The sequence below is a fragment of the Crocodylus porosus genome, unplaced genomic scaffold (assembly GCF_001723895.1).
Source record: "Crocodylus porosus isolate Cpor-Errol unplaced genomic scaffold, CroPor_comp1, whole genome shotgun sequence".
NCBI lineage: Eukaryota > Metazoa > Chordata > Crocodylia > Crocodylidae > Crocodylus > Crocodylus porosus.
In genome coordinates this window covers 7922491-7940719 of record NW_017728918.1, presented here as the reverse complement: position 1 = coordinate 7940719, position 18229 = coordinate 7922491, and the positions used below count along the sequence as shown (strand labels likewise).

The 18229-nt window shown below is 42.1% G+C and overlaps 1 protein-coding gene and 1 long non-coding RNA gene across 2 annotated transcripts in view; one reads left to right on the top strand and one right to left on the bottom strand.

The window, feature by feature from the left end:
• The window catches only part of KIF13B (kinesin family member 13B), a 174479-nt gene that overhangs the window by 149347 nt on the left and 6903 nt on the right, over positions 1-18229 (bottom strand). The window contains exon 2 of the mRNA XM_019537197.1: positions 14616-14709. Coding sequence (XP_019392742.1) covers positions 14616-14709 — 94 coding nt within the window. The remainder of the gene's footprint in view (positions 1-14615; positions 14710-18229) is intronic.
• LOC109311526 overlaps positions 8105-18229 on the top strand; it is a 32907-nt gene continuing 22782 nt past the window's right edge. The window contains exon 1 of the long non-coding RNA XR_002101530.1: positions 8105-8115. This is a non-coding gene — a long non-coding RNA (uncharacterized LOC109311526). The remainder of the gene's footprint in view (positions 8116-18229) is intronic.

The following is an 18229-nucleotide window of genomic DNA, read 5'->3' as shown; positions in this document are numbered from 1 at the left end:
TAGACCAACACGGCTACAACCTACACCCTTGGTACATAATAAGCATGAGACTACGCTGCATTTACTGCTTTTGTCATGAGACCGGGTGTGAAGGGCTGTCCAACCTTCCCGGAGACACCTCCGTACCACGAGGTGCTGCAGGTGTGATTCAGCTCGTAGCAATGACTGTTCCATTTCCTACCTACTTGTGCCTCTCACTGAGTTTCTTGGGGCTCTATTACTTTGGCACGTATTGCACAGCCCAGAGTGCCAAGTGTTAACACCACTGCTTCTGCCTTTGCTGCTGCTAGGAGATTAAGTGCAAAGGAAATCGTGTTAGTGGTAGCGGTGAGGAGAGGAAAACCTTGCAGAAGCCTGTTCCAGAGGCCAGAGGATGTTGAGGCTGTTGAAACGCTACCTTGGTTGGGGTCACTGTATAACCTATATTTGCTGCTATTGACAGCTTGTGCTCCAAGCCAGAGAACTCCTTCTGCAACTCTACATTTATGAAACTCCCTTTGATGCTCAGCTACTCCCACAACGCCTTCCTGGTAAGGGCTGTCACCATGGGCTCTGGGAAAACCCTGTCTGTAACCAGCACTTCCCCGCACAAGCTATAATTAGGCTGGTCGATCTGAGAGGTGATGAAAAGAAGAGATGGAGAATAATCTCCCCAATGCAAAGGGCAGCAAGGGGGAGGGAAAGGAGATTGCTGGAAGTGGAGAAAAACCAGATGCATTTTTTTAAATTGTTGTGCAGCACAGATCTGCTGTTCTAGGTAGACTTTTCATCAGGAACATTCTCTTTTTAAGTGAGCAGAAGTTATATTTAAATAGTGGAAATGAGTTTATATGAGCAAGCAAAAAAACCCAAATTAACTTGACAATAAACATCAATATGGTAACATCTCTTCCCCTGCCCATTTTGACAGGTGTGTGACCGATGTCCCACTACTTCCTTCATTTTACTAACGTGGCTGTCTTGTGGATCAAAAATACCTGCTAGGGCTGTTTTTGCTGGAAGATATACTGATATGTGCCAGGAAGCTCATAAAGATGCAGAGTGAGAAGAAAGAGAGGAAAAGGAAGACTGGGCCGAGAATTTTAAACACTACACAATAGGTTTGTTCCTGTGGTTATTTAGATGCTGCCATGATGCAAGCAAAGGCTCCAGCTAAGCATGTGGTACAACTGTGCTTGGTGTTTTCCTCTGTGTTTCTACTTCCTGCCTCAGTAACCTGTTCAGACAAAGAACAAGAGAAAGACAATATTAGACCCATTTTACAGATAGGGACTGAAGACAGAGAGACAAGGCAGCTTGTTCAATGCTATACATGAAACCCATGGCAAAACTGGCAACAAACCCAGACTTTCCCCAACATTAGCAGGGCATCCTTCACATGTGATATTTTCAATAAGTGGGTTTTTTATGGAATGAACAAAAACGACGAGGACTGCAGTTTGATCTGGTTTATCGGACACTACCATCCTCAACAAAGGTATGTGCCTTAGGGCTGCAGTTTATGATGTTTCAAAAAGTTAATAACCTGACGTAAAAAAAAATTTCCTACATCAGAGCACTGTGTATCGCATATGAAATCAAGTTAATACACTCGGTCTTTGCTGTTGAAATGGAAGGGACAGAAGACTATTACTACAGTATAATCTGGTTAATTCATCACTCCATAAAGATCAGTAATAATGACCAATTATCACCCCATAGTGGCTGATTATATCACTAGTTAGCCGTTTTCAAATCTCCAGGAGATATATTTTGTATGTAATACTGAGATGCTGCAAAGTAGGATTTTTAACATTTAGAGCGAAGAAAAAAATATTATAAAAACCCGCAATGTGCAAACTGGATGTACTCCAGCTTGCTATAAGACAACCACATTCGTACACAGAAAAAATGCTCAATGTACAACTTCTTACTTAAAAAAACAAACAAACAAAAAAAAACAAATAGTGTGCTCACTATAAGAATCAGGAAGCAAAATAATCAGGCTTTGTATTCTTACATGCACTCGGCTGCAAAACGGAACAGTTGATCATGCCTTGTTGAGCCAAGAAAAGCTGAAAAATATTCCATGATTTTGCAAGTGTCAGCTGGCCTGACAGGTGCTATGGAGGTCATAGGTCAGTACTTTTTAAGATGACTAATTATCAAGAGAAAAGTCCATTGTGATTTAGTGTGCATGTATGTGTGGAAATGACTAATTATGCTTGAAGAGATGAATTAGCCAAGTGTTTTGTGTATAGATCAGTGGTACTCTGGCTGGGATGCAATGCCCCCCAAATGAAGATTAAGCCCCTTGACTAATTAGCAAGTTTTCACTGTAATTAAACATTTTCAGTTGCAAGAACCTAAGTGGCAGCAGGTAGAACACGTCTGAGCCATCATGTTAAAAATGACGGGTGCCAAGAGCTACTACACCAGACTGATTTCTCTACAGGGAAGATGGACATTGCAGCCCCAAGGGAAGGGCGCCACCTCAACAACTGATAGCACATGTTGCATTCCTGCAGAATAGGCTTAGTTAAAATAAGCCCCCCCCACACAAGTGCTGGATTACATAAGGGTCGAGAAAAAAAAAAAATACAGCATTCTGTTTAAGGATCCCTAACAAAAGGTATACACAATAGGAAGAAATATTACAATTTGATGCCCACATGAAGAAGAGACTCTTATATCAACAGAGGTAATCATTTGTTAAAAATCTTTCTAATTGTGAAGGCTCAGAAAGACAGATACCTCCACCCCCAATATTGTTCTTACATCAGAAAGCAGTGGAAATATGGTCAAATTTACACTGGCATATGTGACAGCGGGCAGCCCAGCGGGAGCCCTGGGGAGACAGTGCTGCAGTAGGGGACCTGTTGCAGCTCTGGCCTTAACCTGGACTTGCTGCCTGGCTGCAGCCACCATCACGTCCTGCCGCAGGCCGGGGCAAGAGCTGCTGTGTGCTCCGTGCCCTGGGCCAGGGCCTGAGCCACAAAAGGTAAGCAACATAGGGGAGATGGACAGACACCCGGGAATGGGGCAGAGGGAGCCAAGGGCACGACTCAGGCCACCCACCCACCTGCTGCTACTTTCCCCACCATAGTGGCGGGGGGCATGAATTTAAAGACACCCCATCATTAGATTCTATGTATGGAAAAAGTTATAACCAGTGTAGAGTTCTCCATGTATCAAATCTAATTGCTGGGAGGGATCATCTTAAAATTCAAATGTCATCTTAGATTCAGGTAAATATGGCATTTACGCAGCTTCTCAGGTGGGTGGTGCAAGTCATGTTGAGCTCCATGCTGCCAGTGCTTCAGTACAAGCTGGCTTGTTTAAGACTCATTTAAAGGATATGTCTGGACAAACTGCAATCACATCAGGGACAGCGCTGCAGATGTGAACCCCAGTAGGAAGATACAAGGCTGCTTTAGCAATAATTATTTCTCGTGCTGGATGGCAACAGGTGTTCATATGCCCTTCCTCTGCCTTCTCCTGATACTATTATTGTAAGATCAAGACAGAAAACTTTTTTTTTTTTAAATAACCTGTAAAATGTTTTTTAAACATAAAACTAGTTAACAGAGTTGATCAGAACCTCAAGCATGAATCTAAATAGCAGGCCCATTTGTAGACAGACAGGGTGCATCTACACGTGTTTTATAGTAATTAGTAGACTAATCAGCTTGCACTCTGTCTATACATGCACTGGTATTAGGACGCAGTAAACTAAGGCTGCCATTCCTATCCTTGGAGGAGTAATGATGTGTAATCAAATGCACGTGTAAACGGTGACTGCAGGTTTAAAAGCACCCGGTCAGCCCAGCCAGCTGGGGGCCAGACTCCGGCCTGACTTTCATGCCCCAACCAGCCCCTCTGCTGCTCATTGACACCACCCAGAGCCCAGGGCTGACCCCTCCTCAGACTCCTGATAGACTAGAACTGCTCCAGCCCTGCTCGCACTGCTGCTGTCCTGGGTGTGTGTGTAGGTGCAGTGCCTGAGAGCAGTTTACTCCGGTTCAAAGTGCTCCAGAGTTTATTGTTTTGCCTTAATTACACCCGTAGATGCATGCACAGAGATTAGTAATACAAGCATAAACTACCCCAGACGCATGAAACTCACTAAAGACCATGGGTCTCAGTCTGGCATCTGCATGCCTAGTTCCCATTTCAGGAAAGCACCTGACAGCAAATACAATCCATCTCATGCATACGTGATGCCCCAAATGTGGACCTTAACCTTCTAGCCACTGAAATAGCTATTTTGACCTTTACTTCTCTCATTCTGTCCTATGGACACAAGCGTGCTATACTTCCTGCTACCAGAAGACAGAATCATGCCACATGTACTTTCCTATAGCAGAACAGTCATTTTTTATAGGATATAATAAAACATCTTAAGATTAATACGGTGGCAGGAATTCGTCATGAAGAGAACTGCATATTATAGCCAATTTTTTGGTTCATTGTGTATCTTGTTTTCTTTTGGGTTCCACAGATTCAAGAAAGCCTTTCAAGTCTCCTTTAAAGAAGTTTTTCAATGCTGTGTAAAGCTTAAACTTTAGATCTCACTATTTATCCAGTATTTTCTTTATTCAATTCTGTCAGCAAACATAGCCAAGTTTTGTTCAGTTTTACTTCCTGCTTCTCACGACCAAGGCAAACTGTTTTTGGCATTTGGATTTGTAGCATTTCAAAAGCAATCTGAGAACTGAGTTAGCAACATCCTCAAACTTTATGCTCTTGGTTACCATGATACTTTACCCTTTGTATTTTTCTTAGTTGAAAAGGTTGTAATCTCAATCAAGTTAGGAATTAAGTTTATCTGACTAAACTGACAAGACACAAGGTCAACTGCAAACTCAGATGTCTGACTTACTTGTGAATGTAAATATGATTTGGCTCCTTTTACTCTGAGTGCCGTACAAGAATAACTAGATTCAACTCATTTAGCAAGATGACAGGTTTTAACATGTGGAGTTTCCAAGCTGCCAAAATGATAACTGCATAGTATCTACGGCCATAAGGAGCTTATGACGTAATCCTCAATTTTAGGTAAATACATAATTCTTTGCAAAGAATCGAGCGAAAGATGCAGTTCTCTGCAAAATCCTCCCAGGATGAAACCCCTACTCACATACTGAGATGTGTTGATTTTTGTATACTTAATAGAAACCAAAGGAGCCTCCTCTACAAGTGTTAACTTAGTACTGACTATTCATCCTGACTATTAAAATTAAATTTGCAGTGAGAATGATATACAAGTGACATTTCTTCTAATGCACCATCTAGAAAAAAAAGACTTCTTCCACAATTAAAAACCTGCACCAACCTGCAGTAAATTTGCATGAAGATTAGCAGACATCACCACCAAGGTACACAAAGCAGAAGACAGTGTGCAAATGGGTCAACAACATAAAATGTTATTCTGTAAAAAACTTGCAGCTACATTATATTTAAAAAAAAAAAATACATGCGAAATTAGGTTCCAATTATATTTTCTGTGGTTGGAGAGCACATTACATTTCAACACACTAAAAATTTGAAAAAAGTGAGACACCAAACACTAGGAACTTAGAAAATGAAAGGTTTTGGTTACACTTCTCATATAAGTCCCTTAAAACAAATATAGTTCTCTTCACACAAAATACCACCCTATTATCTTCCCTTTTTTGCAAGTGCAGTAAATTATAGATGTTGCCAGATCAGGAACAAGATAACCAGAAAAACAAAAAACAACAAACCCCTTCTCATGCCAGAATGTAAAAATTGATCCTGTTATACTTTACTTTCAAAACCCATCTTATGCTGCAGCAATAAAGCACACAGTTCATGACCTCGCAGAGTGGCATCTTTGAGGACTAAATCTTAGCAGAGTTGATCACCTGCAACTCCCGTAAAAAATACTGAGCACGACCCAGCTCTTGTATCTGGTTCTTATTAAAAGTAGTTTTCACTTACAACAACAAGCCCCAGTGTAAAATTCATAATCCCAGTTTAAATACAACGACACCCTGCTTACCAACAAACAACTTTGAGGTAAAGAGATTATTCCCACTTTTCTCTTAGCCTAATTTTCATATATAATTCAGTTTTCCAAACAGTAGATGTTACACCTTCAACTTTCCTATGAAATAAAAACTTTTACAATCTTCTTTCCGATGCCTAATGAGGGGTGTCTGCGTCTGAACGCTTGCAATTAAAGAACTTTTTTTTTTGCAGAAAGCTAGTTGGTCTAATAAAAGATACCACCTCAACTACGAGTCCTGATTGCTAATCCCAGTGTATATGCTCATGCTGAGCTGGGTAGGCAAGGAGTCAAACAGGAGACAAGTTTGCCTTAATTTTTTTGTTCATTGGAAGTTCTTGATCTGTTTCTGCCCCACATTTTTACTTTTGCTCTCAAATCTGTTTGTATCAGTGCTCTCAGACCAAAGCCTCTTAAAAAACGCCAAGTGAAATATCTCCTGCTGCCATCTCCCATTTAGACTGCATTTCAGGTTTTTGTTCTGAAAAAAGAGAATGCACTAAAATAACCACGTCAGCTTTTATTTCACAGTTACAGTCATTTTATAGTAGATCCCATAAAGGATGATGAGATAAGGCTCTCTCCATCTCCAAGACTAAACCAGACAGGTGTAGGCACAAATGAATTCAAGACCTTGTTTATAATGCAACTGTTTCTTTCCAAAATGGCTGAATACATTTAACTTTTCTGCCAGGTTGCTACATTAATTCACATGTAGTGTATGCAAAAAAAAAAATTAAATAAACCCAATCAATGTCATTGTACACCTCTATTTGTCTCTGCGCAGCAGCCACCTTCCTCTACTCAAGCACAGGGCAGATGCGTCATACGGTCGCCACTTCTTCATGCCATGCATACAACCTCTAACCACACAGAACTGAAGTCTCCATTCCTGAACGTCCTATGTACCTTAAATGGTATCTGCTTACATCTACTGTCCCTTCTTCCTCTGCCTTTGAAAAAGTGCATTTGTATGGCAAAGCTCCATCTGAACACAGGCCAGATCTACTGCATCAGGGAGGAGACTATATAATTTAGGTCTAATATACCTTAGAACACAGTAAACCCTGCTAATAATTGACTTATGGTAGCGATTTTGCCAGAAACCTATTTGTCCGTTCAAAGGATGCTGTCAATCTTACAAGAAAACAGCCTACAATAACAGGAAGTATTTACAGCTAAGTCTTAAGTTTGCTTAGTAAGTGGATCAATAAAAAGTCAGCAAGTTTGCAGCAAGGCATTTCCTCAGAAATAAACCTGTGATCTTACCAGGCGCTGCAAACACTTAGCAGGGAAATCAAACAACCATGCAACAGAGCTTCATAGGCAATGCCAGCAGTACAAGAAAAAAAAAATTCACAGCTTTTAAAAAAAACAACACAACAAAACTAGAATTTCCTGTTAGCTCTACTTCTGCAGCTTCAACTAGACTGGGATGGAGCTCATCAGCTGCAAGCTTTTTCTCTCTTCGCTGTCAGCAATCCAGCTAGTCAGGAAAAAGTTCCCCAGACTCTCAGACTACCTACTACATCTTGTATTAGAGAAACATTCACTGAAGAAGCTGCAACATATTATTTTTTACTTAGTGTAATTAAGTTCAAGTTCTAGTTTAAAATTGGTCTTTGATGAGCATAGTGTCATCCCAAGAAAGGCACAGGAGAGAAAACAGGGGGGGGGGCAAGAGGGGTGCACATGTTCTCTTTTCATCTTCGTCATAAAAAAAAAAAAAGTCTTCCAACGTGGCTGGTATCAAACAACTCTAAGGTGCCATTCTGGACCAGGTAAGTGGCCTACCTAGTCCAGCACTGCATTTTGGGCTGCATTCAGTACCGAACCCTTCAGAGAGCATAAAACCAAAAAGTGAACACGCAGGGATGCATAAATGAGGCCAGCAGAAGTCCAACCTCAGGCAGCAAGCAGTTGTGGCTTATGGCTTGAAACCAGAGGTTGCTATGCTTTCAAAAAGTCAGCCGTGTCGGTGTAACCGCATGTGTTCCTATTGTCAACACGAATGGATAATCCTTTTAAGAATCCTATAAAGCTTTAAACTTCATTGATCTCTTGTAACAAGGAGTTCTGCAGATTAACTGTGCACTGGGTTGCCTGTATCCCTCAACTGGATGCCTGCTTGTTCCGGTATTACAAAACAGTACATGCAAAACCACACTTCACCTTCCCTACTCCACTTATTATTTCACAAGGCACTGTTGTGTCCCTGTTCCCCTCCTGGAAACAAACAGTCCACATTTTTCAACTTCATGGACATGTCTGGGAATATAATCATTTTGGTATCTCCTCATCTCTGGGCATTTTCTGTTCCTGCAGATTTTTTTTCCCCCAAGGGATGGCCAGAACCGAATGCAGTAGTCCAGGTTATGGCACATGGGTATTTTTACAGAATAGCACTAACTTTTTTGTGCGTTTCCTATCCTTCTGGGTTTTGTTTTTGTTTTTTTGCTTTTTGGGTTTTTTTAAACTTGTGACCTCCTCTGCACACTGAGCCAATGACTTTCTCTGTTTTCCCTCAAATGGTCACAATTTGCCTGTAACCCAAGAAATGGGCATTACTGCCTGTTAACATGAAGTTTCGTCTTCCATTATTCTATCTTACTCAGTTCTCGCAGTCTTGACTGACCCGACCCATTTCAATCCTTGCACCTCACAGGTTGGCCATTTTCCAGGTAATTCATAAGTACAAAGTGTTCGTTTTGGTACAGCATCAGTTGGGTAACCCCACTTTAATTTTCAATTCAGCAAAGATTTGACCATTTTTCCTACTCTTCTCTAGTCTCTGCCATCTCATAAATACATGAGAGCAGTTACTTCTCATCCCATTACTACACCACATTTTTTAGGATTTTATCAGAAGGTTTGTAAAATTCAAAATAAATCTCAGCAAACTTGCTTTAATCAGCCATTTTCTACAGACCCTAAAAAAAATCTTTTAGAAAAAAAGGAGCAATTTCCCTTCTATCCCTTATTTTATAGGAGTATGTTTTATAGCTGTCATTCTTAATAACAGGATTTCTTGTTTTAATGTCCCAGACCCACTCCCCTTACCTTAGTAAAACCCTGGCAGCCCTTCAGTTCTCTGGCATAGTAATCGCTTTTTAATTAAAAAGTTGCATATTTCTGTTGGCAGCTTGGGCAGTCCTTTCAAAATACTTGAGTGCATGCCATCCGGTCTTCGGGACTTACTGGTCCCTATTTTCTAGCACAATCCTTTTTTGGTACCTTTTCCACCTGATAGGGCATCATTTTTACCACCTGAGAAGATCAGGTCCGAAGCAGCCCTCATCCCTCTCTGCAGAAAACCGGGTAAGAAATGCTTAAGCTTCACTAAATAAAAAAAATCAGTCCCAGAATGCGGAAGAACAGAATTCAGCAGGTTGCTTATCGTTTCATCCCAAAATGTGCTTTTCAGTGGTCGCTGAAATCTATGAGCAAAGCTCACCCTGCTCTGGATGGGGTAGGCTGCTTGCAGGGCACGGTGCAAGTTCGATCTAGGCTCTCAATTCTCCTACAGTTCATCTCCTTAAGATTTCTCTCTCAAAGGGATCTTATTTGTTGGTCAGCAGCGACCAAGGTGACTTGAGTAGCACACGCTAATGCCTCCAGAAACAGCCCCTTAGTTTTCTTCTGGTGAAGGCAGCAACCTGCAATAATTGGCCGTTTTGTCCTCAAATCTTTTAGGGCTGCCACATTTCAGGAACCACGGGAACATGAGACACAAAAGTACCCTCCAAGAGCCAAGGTTGTCTTTGGGGGATGCAAACTGGGGTGACCACCCCAACAGATTGGGCTGCTGCTGCATCTCAAGCAAGCAGAAGAGATATACCCCAGGAGCTCCAGATAGCTGTGCTGGAGAGTTTCTGCAGCCCCAAAGTGAATGCAAGCCAGCTCATTCCACCCTCACCTTTCTGAGAGCTCTTTAAAGGCAGTTAAAAGTGCAAAGTTGCTTCAGGTCTGCCACTTTCGCGCTGCCAAATTGAATGTGCAAAAGCAAACCCCGATGATTTCAGTTGCATAAAGCCTTTCAGGTTTGGACCACAATCAGTCCCGTATGGAACCAAACACTGTTTTTTTTCCTTATATCCAGGTTAGTTACACCATCTAATATTACTGAGAGTAAAAGTAACCCTGTCTTATCAGTCAATGTACCTACTTGATAACCGTAGCGCTGCACCATTACCCCCGAATAGTCCCTTCTTTGTCAGTCTAACAGAGAGGGATTAAAAGAGTAGCGCGACTATAAAACCACAAATGGGGAACGCAACTAAAGGACACAAGTCAGACCTGATAATACTGTGTGCCTTTATTAAAAGGGCTCACAGCTCTCTGGGGTGCTGGCTTCTGCCAAACGACTGTAAAATACAAGTTTGAATAAACCAATCACTTGGGATCGTGGTTCTCTCCGATTTAAAAAAATCCCCAATTTTCAGTTAAAAGAAAGTAACCCCAAATCCACATTTTTCCACGATTAAAATGAACCATCACTATCTATCGATATATTGATATCAATATCGATAGATAGTGATGTTTCATTTTAATCATGGAAAAATGTGGATTTGTAGTTACTTTTTTTAACCTAAAATTAGGGATTTTTTTTTTTTTAATCGGAGAAAACCAGGATCCTGCTGATCACCCCTTGCTCACAAGCCTGCACCAGAACAAAATGCAACCAATTCTAAGCAACAATTCTGAACAAGGGTGTCATGGCACTGAGGGGTGCCTTGAAGTCCTTTCAAGGGTGCCATGGGGTGCCAACACAATGTTAGCGCCGGCAGGTTTGCAAACGTGATTCACAAGACAATCCAAGACTGCAAATATCAATCTACAGCGTTAAAGTTATTCTGACATGTTCTAGCCCTTCCAAGCTCTTTGCAAAGGAAAAACTGCACTGTTATTTTGTTGTAGTCAAAGATAGAGTGAAAACTTAAGAGCTGACATTTTCCAAGGGGAGCCTCGAGTCCAAAATGGTTGAGAACCACTGTTCTAATGGTTTAGTTGTCCTAAAAACAATGGTGTACATCAGGAATAACTCCTTTATTAACAGGACAAAGATAATTACTTTCTGACCTGCCTGTCATTTTACATAATGTGTTTTCTGGACAAAACGCCACAAGAAAACTTTAGAAGCTTCCAAAAATGCTTCTCTAGGACTTATTAAAAACTGCAGGTCTTGCAGGCACGCCAACTGTTACACCTTTCTGCCTTTATCGAAATGAATATACAGTCTTCCCCCACTAAATCGCAAGACTAACAACATTATGACTAATTCTCGCAACATGCAATCATTTTGATGTGGGCAAGCAAACTTCAGTCCTGACTTCTCCAAGCACACAGACAACTCCAAAAATTAGTCTGGTTAATGCAGCAGACTCCTGTCTGCAAATATGTATTTACTGACATTGGGCAGCAGGAGAATAATGAGATTCTTGAGAGAGCAGTTGGGAGAAACTCGGTTTCAGAAAACAAGATCTTTTGGAAGAGATCCAAGAGGGACGAAAAGTTGAAAACTGACACCAAATAATTTTGGAGAGCAACTTTTAGAGAAGGTTGAACTTCATTTTTTTTTTTTATAGCGACAGCTACACAGGCACACAAAAATAGTATCGTAGACCTAGCCCCACAGCCCACCTGGCTTGGAGGTTACGCTGTAGATCCTGAAGTTGATCCACTTGTCGTACATGATCAGATTACCAACACAGCCGTAATAAAGACTGCTCAAGAGAGTAATTGGACGGATCTCTCTCTCTCTCAGGTAAGGTCACTCCTGGGTTAAAGAAGACTAGAAGGATAATACGAGTCTGTGTTTCTGTATAAGAGTCAGACTTCGGTTATTTGAGGCTTTCTAAGCATTTTAGAAGCTATGCGTTAACCCTCAAATATGTCAGGAAAATAGCTATATATCAGATCCACTGCAGAGATATGGAGGGGGTGAGGGGAGGGAAACATAGAAGAGAGGTTATATCCCAAATTTTCAAAATATCCATCAGCTGCAAGTGCATGATTCAAAACATGAAGAATCCCTCCCCCCCCCCCCCCCCCCCCAAAAAAAATTCAGACTCAAAGCCAGTTATAACAATGAAAACTAGACTTTGGAAAGCTCAGTTCCAAGGATATTGAGCTGGAAGCCGAGAAACTGAGCAACACAAAGCTGAAAGTGAGAAGTTATTGTAAAAGTGAGCTCCTCAAGGACACAGAGCAAATTTAGAGATGGAGGTAGGGACAGGTCCCAGAAGCGCGCGCTCCAAGTGCTCCTCCCAATCGGCAGACAACGCGTCCTTGCTTTGAAATATTGTTCTGCAAGTCTACAATATCTTTCAAAGATAAGCTCCTGGACAGCCAGCTGCATGTACATGAACCCTTAATGTACAGAAAAGTTGAATTTCTGACAGTTGCCCATTTTTAACCCAAAGGCACACAAATCCTGGAAAAGAAGTGACTACAAATGGTAGAAGTGCAGGGGGGGAATGAGCCTATTTCATAATATGGAATGGATGGACCCCCCGCAAACTGACTACTTCCCAAATCATTATAAGATAGCTTGGTCACCAACCTGCTTCACTTTACGGTCCACTACCTCAAATTAGGACACCCTAAGGTGAACTCCAATGACTTCCCCAAACCTCCTGCTCAAGACATATGCACAACAGTACGGTCTTTTCCTTCGAATCACAGTCCTGGCCCCTTGGAGGGTTGGCTGGGGTGCTGTAGCAGCAATACAGATGTCTCGGTATGTATTTGCTGAGTGCAGGGGTGTTCCTTCAACTCTCAGTCGCAGGCAAGTTTATCTAGCTTTCTATTCTACCTCTGGCTGTTAAAAAGGTCTCTTTCTGTTCCTGAAGTAACACGCTTTTCACAAGCTTTGGAAACCGAGAACAGGAAAGCACCACTTCAGATGATTGCCTATTTTGACCAAGTTGGCCTTAAAGCTGGATTTTTCTGACAGCTGTGGATAGAAAGCTATGTAGCCCAAAAAACATTTACTCAATTTGGTCAATATAGACATGGGACAAAGACAAGTTGTCTGTGGATTCTGTTGGGTCACATACTTCATGGGGGGGGAGGGGAAAAAAAATCACTTTTCTATTTCTCTAACTTTCATCTGACTTGGTTCCAGTCGAGCCTGTCAGCTCAATATTTGGGTCTTCAGCTTATTTAAATTGGGAGGAGTGCCAAAGTTTCCCCCTTCAAAAGAGAGATCCACCTGGGAATCCCAGTGTGAAAGTCTGACCTTTGATCCCCGCTGCGTGAGCTGACTCAGTTTGGCGAACGGAAAGCATTTCCACCACACAGTTGGGTTACCCACCCACAGCTGGCATTTGAAAATATGTGCTCCAAACCCACTGTCAGTGGTTTTCCAACAACAGTTGAGACCAATTTCCAGAACAGATTTCATGGGTCTTGTGGCCAAGCACACAACTGGAGTCAGGAACTCAATAATACGGGTTTTAAACTGTCTCTACCAAACTTCCTGTTTGACTTGGGCAGGTCATTAAGTCAACCCGGTTTCTACTGAAGTCAATAAAAGATCATTTGGGCTTCAATATATTCTGGTTCATACTTCTACACACCACTCAGGGCTCGAGAAATTTGCTTAAGGGATCGAGCCACCAAAAGAACTGAGCACCTATGATTTCAGTGCCAAAAGGCCCAAGTATTTATTGAACATTTGGTATAAATTTCTGCAATTTTAAGTAATAACAATGAATGTATGCACCATAGCTTTAATCAGCCAACCCATCCCCCCTTTCAGCTCACTCTTTCACCATATTTTGTTCTCCTCTCCCCTTTTTCTGCTGAGGGCAAGCAACAGTCTATATCTTAAGCTCCGGGCACCCTGAACTTTGTAGCAGCCCATTTCAAAAACAGCTTTATTTATTACAGTGCCCACCACCTTGCCAAGTGGCCAGGCAGGGGGAGAAAGAAAATACCACCTTGCACAGAAGCCAAGAAGGGCTGAGTGAGTGCTTACCTTTTCCCACCCTTTAGCAACTTGACAAGGATCTCACAGCATCCACACCATTACTGGTCTATATAAACTGGTTGTCCTAGTCAGCCCCATTGATTTACGTAAACTGGTTGCCCCAGTTTAAGCATCTCTAATGCAACTAATCTCTCGATACCTAGGTCCCTACTGGGCCTCTAGATCTCTCCAACATGCCAGCATTTCCCTTCCTTGACTGACAAGACAAGCACAGAGATATGAAAACAGGTCCGTGAAAGCTTCATTCTCGTAAAAATGACAAAGAGCTAGTTCTGTGCTCAGAAAACAGCTGCCGTATCTAAACCTCTGACTTCCCAGAATACCACGTATGAAGAGATCTGATGAAAAGATTTACCAGCTAATGGCATGACATGTGCCCTGTCCTTTTCCAGCAAACGTTTAACCAAGCCTTCACTCCAGCACGAGGCTAGCATTAAGTAGCGGTTAATCACATGTAGCTCTCGAAGCAACTTCCCGAGATAGATGCATATTAACAACATCATTGGACAGAACAAGGTAACGAAAATGAGTTTCCAAACCCCACATGAGAACTTAAGCATTATGCTCATATCTAGTTTGCCAGACAACTGTGTCTGAGTTTAAATGTCTTACCTGGCATCTCCTTTGGAAAGGTTGGTGTTTGCTGGGTGAAGAATAACCTTGTTCGCCTCCACATCCACCACGCATTTTGTATGCAGATCAAGCTCTATGAAGAAATGAGAAAGTGTTAAATGCTATTCTGAAAGTCCATATTTCATACACCCGTGCTTCCAGTAGCCACCAAGTTCATCCTGTTCGGCCAGACACTAAAGGCAGGACTACTGCAAACATCCCTTTTGGAGATATTCTAATGGGATGGACTTAGCCGAGTTTGAAAGCATTCATTAGCTGCAAAATAGAAAGCGGCATTTAGGTCTTACCAACAAGGATACTGAGATCTCTTTTAGGGAAGTAACGATCTGTGTAGTACCACGTTAGCAGCTCCTCTTGTCATAGTGACAGCAGCTTGCACCGGTTCGAGGGGCAAACGGACCCAAATGCTTGCGCTAAGTTTCCAACCTAAATTTCCCGTGCTGCAGTCAAGGCCATGGCTCCTAGTCCTATGGTCACAGGGAAAAGCCCATCTCCATCCTCTCTGTAATTGCCCTTCAGGTATTTGAAGACTGTTATCAAATACCCGCCCCCCATCAGGCTTCTCTTCTCCAGACCATTTCTTCCTAATTTTCTCTCTGCGTGCCCAGGTGATGCTCTTATATTTTTCCCTAGTACTGTGACGAAGTTTCGACTTCTTATAGGATTCCCCTTTGATTTCAACTCATTGAGGAGACTGCTGTCGATCCAGGCTGGTCTCCTGTTGCACTTCCCATTCTTCAGTCACGTTGGGATAGTTTGCTCCTGCATCCTTAAAAGGGCCTCCTTAAAGTAGAGGGAGAATGAGTTTGCCATGATGTTCCCTTGGGAAAATGCACTTGAGCACCAGTGCTCAAAAAGTCATTTCTTTAAATGGGGTCGGTGGCTCAGATACTCTGATACTGAGGGCTGCAATAAAAAGCATCCTCCTAATATATATATGCCAAAAATACTCAAGTGAGTCAAAATGTGCTCACACCCAAGCTGAATAACCATTATTCATCATCAGCCTTGCCTTTCCTCCCATCCCCAATTGCTGTCTTTGCTCAAACTAAGCTTGTAAGCAAGGATTTGCATTTCAAGTTGACGCACACAGCGTGCTTTGACGCGAAAGAAGCATGTTTCCATCTATGCGAAGATTTTATTTTGTTTTACATGTAGTTCATACAAGTGTCTGAACAAGTGACCTAGGCTTGCACATCAACATATGACTAAGCATAAAGAGAGACAGAAAGAGTGCCTCGATTCAAAAGTGTTGGGACTAGCTTTTGTTGGCTTGCAGAAGGCTGACTGCAATTAGCCTAGTGTGACCCAATCATATAATTGTTCCTTTCTAACGCACGGTACAAAAGCACCATTCAAGCCTGCAGTTTTGTGCAGAACAGCCTTTAGCTAGGCAAATTTCAGAAGTGTTTCTAATATTAATTTCTCTCCTACACATCCAATCACCTTTTACTATGCCATGCCTTCCTGCTTAAAACAGTTTATATTCTTTATGTTCCCCAGATTTGACAAGCCAAACTATCTTGATTTGGGAGGTAAGTAATTCGACATCCTCGACTTTTGATAACCAGGGCATTTCTTAAAACTATAAAAAAAAAATAAAAATGACATTGCTCATGTACAGCACAGAGGAGACTAAAAGATTTGGAGCTAACACTTAACTTCCAGCACCTGCTATTAAAGACCTGTGCCGTGTCTGGTGTCTGAAGCTTTCCACTGGCTCATAGTCTTGGCAGTATCTGTACAGATCCCTTTGGGAAGTACATTCAGTGGGTCTTCAGGCTGGGGTGATATGATCCCCGCACCCATTCCTGCCTGGGGCAGGGGGTTGGACCTAATGATCTGTTTAGGTCCCTTCCGACTCTAAGTATTATGATGAGAAATAAGGAAGAAGAAAAAAAAAAAAAATCCTGAAGTAGGTTAACAAATATATAGTACACTCTCCTCTCCTGACTGTTGCTACATTATCAAGGCTTATGAGGTTCTTTGGGTAAATCTGACATCTTTTATTAGACCAACTCAAATAGTTGGAAAAGAATTCTTCTTAGCAAGCTTCTGGATATAAATACCCTTTCAAAATACCCGGTTACACAAGACATTTTGCAGGTATTGTTGCTGTCTTGTTTTGCTGCTTACCATGTAGTGGTTCTTCATCTTTCTACCTACTGAATGGGGAACAGGGGCAGATCCAGAGGTGGGCAGTGGTAGGGCCTCACCTTCTTTCTGACCATCCAGAAGGAGCAGCAAAAAGGGACTTTAAGTGTTCATAGAAAGTAATAATCCCCCTGCTCAGAAGCATCTCCATTCCCCTCTTTTTCCCTGCTGTCCTGCTCCAACTGGGTTGTAGGGCTGGGCTCAGGCTGGGACAGCAGCAGCAGGTATCCCTTGCCAGCCCAGAAGCAGATACAGGGAGGGGAAATCCTTTTGCCTGCCACTGCCACCACCACCACAACCCGAGGCTGAGCCCAGCCCCGACAAGGCCCAACTGGAGCTCCCTAGACCCTGGGACACTGGGGGCCGTGCAGGGAAGAGAGATGGGAACATGCTTCTCAGCAGGGAGGGGAAGGGATCTTACCTGCTTTGGTAAAAGAGGGGAATCCCACCTTATAAATACGCTACACACATGAACTCTGCTTGGGGTGCAGTAGATAAAAGCACCAGTCCTCTGCTAGACTTCGGCTCCCGTTCAGCACTTCAGCCAGCTCTAGTTAGTCAAAGACAAATCCTTTTTTTCAAGATTTTCAGGAGGCCACTACCACAACATCCAAATGCTGGAGGTAAAAGAAACTCTTAAAAGTTTTATTGGCAAATGATCTCGTTGATATTCTGCTATCCATGGTCCACCATCGGTTTTTACTTGTTTGAAAGTGTTGTTAACAACACAACTTCCAAACACACCCACAAGAACAACATGTCCATGGATCAAGGTCAAGAGGTATACACCTATCCCCTCAATGCTGGGAATTCGAGCTTTCAGTGAGATTTGTATAGTTTTAGGTTGCATTATTTTGGTCCTTTGGTTCAATAACAAGTCTTTGTACGGACATATTCAAGATTTTAAGGTTTCCTCGACTGAGGAGAGTTAGGCCATGGAAAAGACGGCCACAGAGAAATAATTGGAACAACAGCATTTGAATAAGGATTGTTGAGATTTGGCATGAATCCTAGGAGTCCAGGATTTCATCAGCAGATCTGAATAAAGTTTCCTTTAGGTCTCATTTACAAAACACCCCCTATGATTACTGCTAACCTGCTCTTGCTTTTCCTTACACCCTCAATCTATCATTAGTTACACTGCAACAGTAGAAAAACAAGGATTGCATTTCTTTCTAGATGGAAATGTATAACTCTAAACGGTGATGTATACCATGAGGAATAGAGGCTTTTCCAAACAAAGTTACTTAATGGGAAGAAAACCATAGATGCAATGTCACTGTTTAAAAGCTATTAAGCAAAGGTGTGAGCTCTCACTGTTTCAACCACAAGCCTTATGCTGTTTGGTATCTTGCCTAAAATCCCAGCACCAGGAGTCACGAAATTACATGAAACTCAATTTTCATCATAAAGTGTCTACCCTTCATAGATGTGGGAAA